The sequence below is a fragment of the Sciurus carolinensis genome, chromosome 5 (genome assembly GCF_902686445.1).
Source record: "Sciurus carolinensis chromosome 5, mSciCar1.2, whole genome shotgun sequence".
Classification (NCBI taxonomy): Eukaryota; Metazoa; Chordata; class Mammalia; order Rodentia; family Sciuridae; genus Sciurus; species Sciurus carolinensis.
The window spans coordinates 76,902,682-76,907,294 of NC_062217.1; the positions used below are offsets into that span (position 1 = coordinate 76,902,682).

Sequence of the window (4,613 nt, forward strand, 5' to 3'; positions counted from 1 at the left end):
ATTTGCAAGCCAGGGCAAACGATAAGAGATACTAAATAAAGGAGGTAAAGTGGGCAAATCAGTTTTCCTTTTTGAGGGTTCTCTAAACCTTCCATAATGAAAACATGAAGCAATAGCAGTCTAAGGGACAAAACACTTAGAAACACAGAAAACACGTCTCATTCAATCTACCTTTCCCAACTATGTCAGGTTAGTCTTGGGATGTTAAAACTGCCACATTATTCCCAAGGCTCAGCCTAACTAATGTGGAGACATTCTCTTTCAAAAAGGAGAAATCATATCTCCCCAGTTTCTCACAAAAGAAAGTTTGCAGCATTTCCAATCCTAGTCTTTCCTATTTCTGGGCCCCTACCTGGGCTACAGTGAGGGTATGGAAGTCTGAAACAAAGAAACAAACTCAGAGCCCCTCTTCAACCTACATTACCTTTCAGTAACCCCCAGCAGAATCTCAAGTCTTTCCTAGCTAGCAAGTTGAGAAGATCTGACTAAGTGCCCATTCCATCCCTGCCTACAATATATAAAGTCCAGAGGGTGAGGAAGGGGAAGAGAGAGGGACCCAGGTTACCCTGCAAGCTTGCTGGTGACGAGTGAGAACTTTCTCTGGGGCAGATCCTGTGGGGTAGGGATGTGGTCACCAGTCACCAGGTTCTTGTCTGGTCCTGCACTTGGCAACTGCTTATTCTTCATCTTGACTTTGGCCATGTTGTAGTCTCCTGAGTCAAAGTACTTTTGCCCTTTCTGGAGTCTCTTCATGAGGAAGTCAGAGCCTCCAGGCTTTTGTCCTAGGTTTGGATATTTGGCCTTTAGCTTTGCCTCCTCAGCTCTCTCAGGGAGACTACCTTCTTTCTCTTGTGTGTCCTGCTTCTCCTCGCCGGTTTCCTCCGCAGGGTTCTCTTCTTCTAGTTTCTGGGACATGACGGGACCGGGACTGTGGAGTGCAGGGGACCTGGAAAGTCAACCGGAGAAGAGAAGGGGGAGGGGAAACGGGGACAACCTGCGCTGCTGCTTCAGCTCCTGTCACTGTGGTTGCTCAGTCAAAATGGCGGCCCTTGAGAGTATTGAAATTTTGATTAATGGTTTGAGTTAAATAACATACAAGATTATTGTTTGGAAATTCAAACTAATCATTTTAAAGATCTATCAATTCTGTTTTCCTTGAAAATGAACTTTAGAATGTTATCAATATTAGTCTAGTGATTGGATTATTTTTATTTCCTTAATGTGCTTTTCTATTTTTCTTTACCTGTTTCTTTCATTGTAAGCCATATGGCAAGGTTTTAAGGACTGTAAAAACCTCCTATTCATCAAAGGGGGGAAATATATATAAAGAAGAGATAACCATCATATATTAATCAAACCATTCTTATTTTTATTTATAAGCAATTTCTGTTACAAGAGAATATCATGCAATATTATCTATTCAAACATGCAAAATGATACATGTTCGGGTGAACCCACTGATAATACTGATTTTTAATAATGTTAAGAAAATAACAGATTTGAACAAGTTTCTTTCTTTTTAGCTACAGTTCTTTGCTTATTGAGTGAATATTGATCCAAAGAGGAGATATTCAACTAAGAAAAAATATAACCTTTAGAAATTTCCACCAGGGCAAACTATAACCTTTTGAAATAAAATATGAACACTGTCCTCCCTCAAAAGCATAATCTAGATACTTTTCCTTTAAGCATTTCAAGTGTCAGGAAAGAACATTCTTAGCCAGGTTGGTTGGCACAACATGTAATTCCAACTGGTCTGGAGGCTGAGGCAGAAGGATCCTGATTTTAAAGCCAGTTTCAGCAACTTAGTAAGGTCCTAAGTGAGACCCTGTCTCAAAAAATAATATATATATATATATAAAAGGACTTGGATGTGGCTCAGTGGTTAAACACCCCTGGGTTCAATTCCTGGTACCAAAAAACAACAAACAAAACTACATTCTGGAAGTCATGAAGCGTTAGTGGCTAGGAAAGAGGTTGTACTGATAGAATCATTATTCCTCTTGGAATGACTGCCACAGGGAAATCCAAGAGATACTACTATCCATCGTCCATCAGTTCAAGCCACCAGCCAATAATGTAAAAAGATCTAAGTTAAACTGGTAATCAATCATGAGGTTTTGACACTTTTTTGAATGTCTGGAAAAGATGAAAAACTTGTTTGATTCAGTTGTAGTTAGAAAAATGACCTATTTGTTTTGAGTAGTTTTGGAAATAGTCATAAATTTCATTTTTAATAATAAAAAAGAAATTATATCACATAAGACTATCAGCAAGCATTTTAAAAATTTGCCAAATTATTTGGATTTTATGCATTCATGGTTTTTAAACTTTTCTTCAAAAGTGTATCAAGTTCAAGGAAACTTTAACTGGTAATAATAATGTGTAATAAAACTCAAGAACCAAAAATGACTTTTTTATAATAAAATTTAGAGAACTAAATTTAATGACATTAAATGTCTAATTAATATATTATACATGCAAACAAGCTTTACTGTTATTAAATTTTTAGAAAGATAAATATTGCCTTTTGCATAATTGACTTTATTTTATACAATGCTTAAAAATAATCGACTATCTTACTGTAACTGTCAGAATTAATTTTTGACAAAAATTCCTCAAAATATAGTTCCTTGATGACCAAAATTATGTTCAATGTTTAATAGATTCATTTATAAACTCACAACTCTTTTATCAATCATATTAAATTATTTAAGAGCTGATAGCTTTCATTAAAATAATCATATGGATGTCACTATGTTAACAACATTTATGAATTCTAGTGTTTACATAAAGTACTAAATGTTAAAAAATGTATCATTATCAAATATTTTAACATTACTTCATATAAATTTATTTACCCTTTATTTTTTCTCAAGAATTGAACTTATTTAAGCATTTATATTCTACCAGATTTTTAATTTTTTATACCTAATATTTAAGTTCACATTCACTTATTCACTGAACATTAACTATGTGCTAGGGACATGAAATTGTTCAAAATGAACACATCCTAGCTCAATGTATTTGCTAATAAACCATCATAAATTGTGATGTATTATACAAGTATATGTGTGTTCAAATTTCTTTAGAATCAAGGAAGAGAAAAAGTTATTTCCTTAAGTGAATAACATAGAACATGATGAAAGAATAAATCATAGATGAAAATTTGATGGCAATATTTGAAGGAGTTTGATTAAGTAACTCTACAGATGATTGGACATTCATTTTGATTATAAATCAACAGTATAAAAAATAAGAATTACCAAAGGAAAAACAAAATAAAATAAAGCAAGAAACATTATATATGTTAATAGAAACTAGAAAAAAAATTTTAATTTCAGTGATGACCAGATTCTAGGAATTTGACAGTCATGTGTTTTGTTGAGCAGGGTTCTCAACAGGAGAACTTATTTTTACCTTTGTTGTCGATTCTCTATAAAAGAGTGTGAAAATCACCCCGTATTTCTTCCAAAACTAAGCATTCAGGTTTATTGACTCCACAGCTACTATAAAAGACTTTTTTCCTGCTAATTGAAGTTCCCTTGCCCAGTGCAAAATCTATTTTACAGAAGCTATTCTTTTCAGTTTTCTTCGCCACCCTTCCTTTACCTTATTTTCCTTTTCATGCTCTAAGAAAGTAAAATAGCCCTTGCCATTGACTCAGTCCCACATCAGATGCAAAGTATAATACTCTGGGGCCTAGAGAGTCATGGAGCTTTAGTTATATTTGCTTCTTTAGGACGTTCCTCAATTTACTCTAGTTTTAGAATACACTTTAATTTGACATATATGACATAGAATATTGTTACTTATATGATAGAATTGCTTTAATTTGTAAAGTAGATTTTACTAGATAGTATATAAATTATAGGTAACTTGATAATTTTTTTTATTTCAAAATATTTTCCTATATTAATGACCATGCAAAATTATTTACCTGATGAGTGCTTCTGTCTCAATAGGGTTTTTTTTTTTTGTTTTGTTTTTTGTTTTTGGCATTCTGAAAATAATTCATGCTTCATTTCTAAAATGAGCAAAAAAGAATATTATATAATGATGTCCAATATGTAAATATGCAATTAAATTCATATTCTATAATTGAATGTGTTATATAAAAATCTCAATATTTTGACTTGATATTTATAATACTTTGTGACTTTTAAGTTTAATAAAATATAAAATATTGAATTTTCAAAACAACACTTTGAAAAGTATAAATTCTGAAGATTTGGTATTGTTTTACTTTGATAATTCATACTTTGTTTCAACAGCATGAATTTTTGATGGTCTTGTTTTTCCTGCTGGCCTTTGTTTTTTAAACAATTTTATCAAAACATGTTTAAATATTAGTTCAAGTGAAAAAACAAAATTTGAAATTGGGAAAATTTTGTGTTAAACATATAATAGAATTTTCCAATTAAAGCTAAGGAAATCGTTAACTTATAATAAAACTTTTGTAAAAGTGGATTAAAAAATTTTATACATAAGTGATATATTCAAAAAGTACACTTGATTTTTTCTATACAGTTCCTTTATCTAAGCATCATTTTTCATTTCTTTGACTATTGCTATTTCTCTTTACTGAATCATTTCCATTTTTCTGTTTTTCT

At 32.0% G+C, this 4,613-nt stretch overlaps 1 protein-coding gene across 1 annotated transcript; it reads right to left on the reverse strand.

Moving 5' to 3' along the window:
• Nucleotides 1-561: 561 nt before the first annotated feature.
• On the reverse strand, nucleotides 562-999 carry LOC124985355 (alpha-endosulfine-like). Its single transcript, XM_047554021.1, has one exon. The coding sequence runs from the start codon at nucleotides 913-915 to the stop codon at nucleotides 562-564; it is 354 nt and encodes a 117-aa protein (XP_047409977.1). The 5' UTR covers nucleotides 916-999.
• Nucleotides 1,000-4,613: the final 3,614 nt, after the last annotated feature.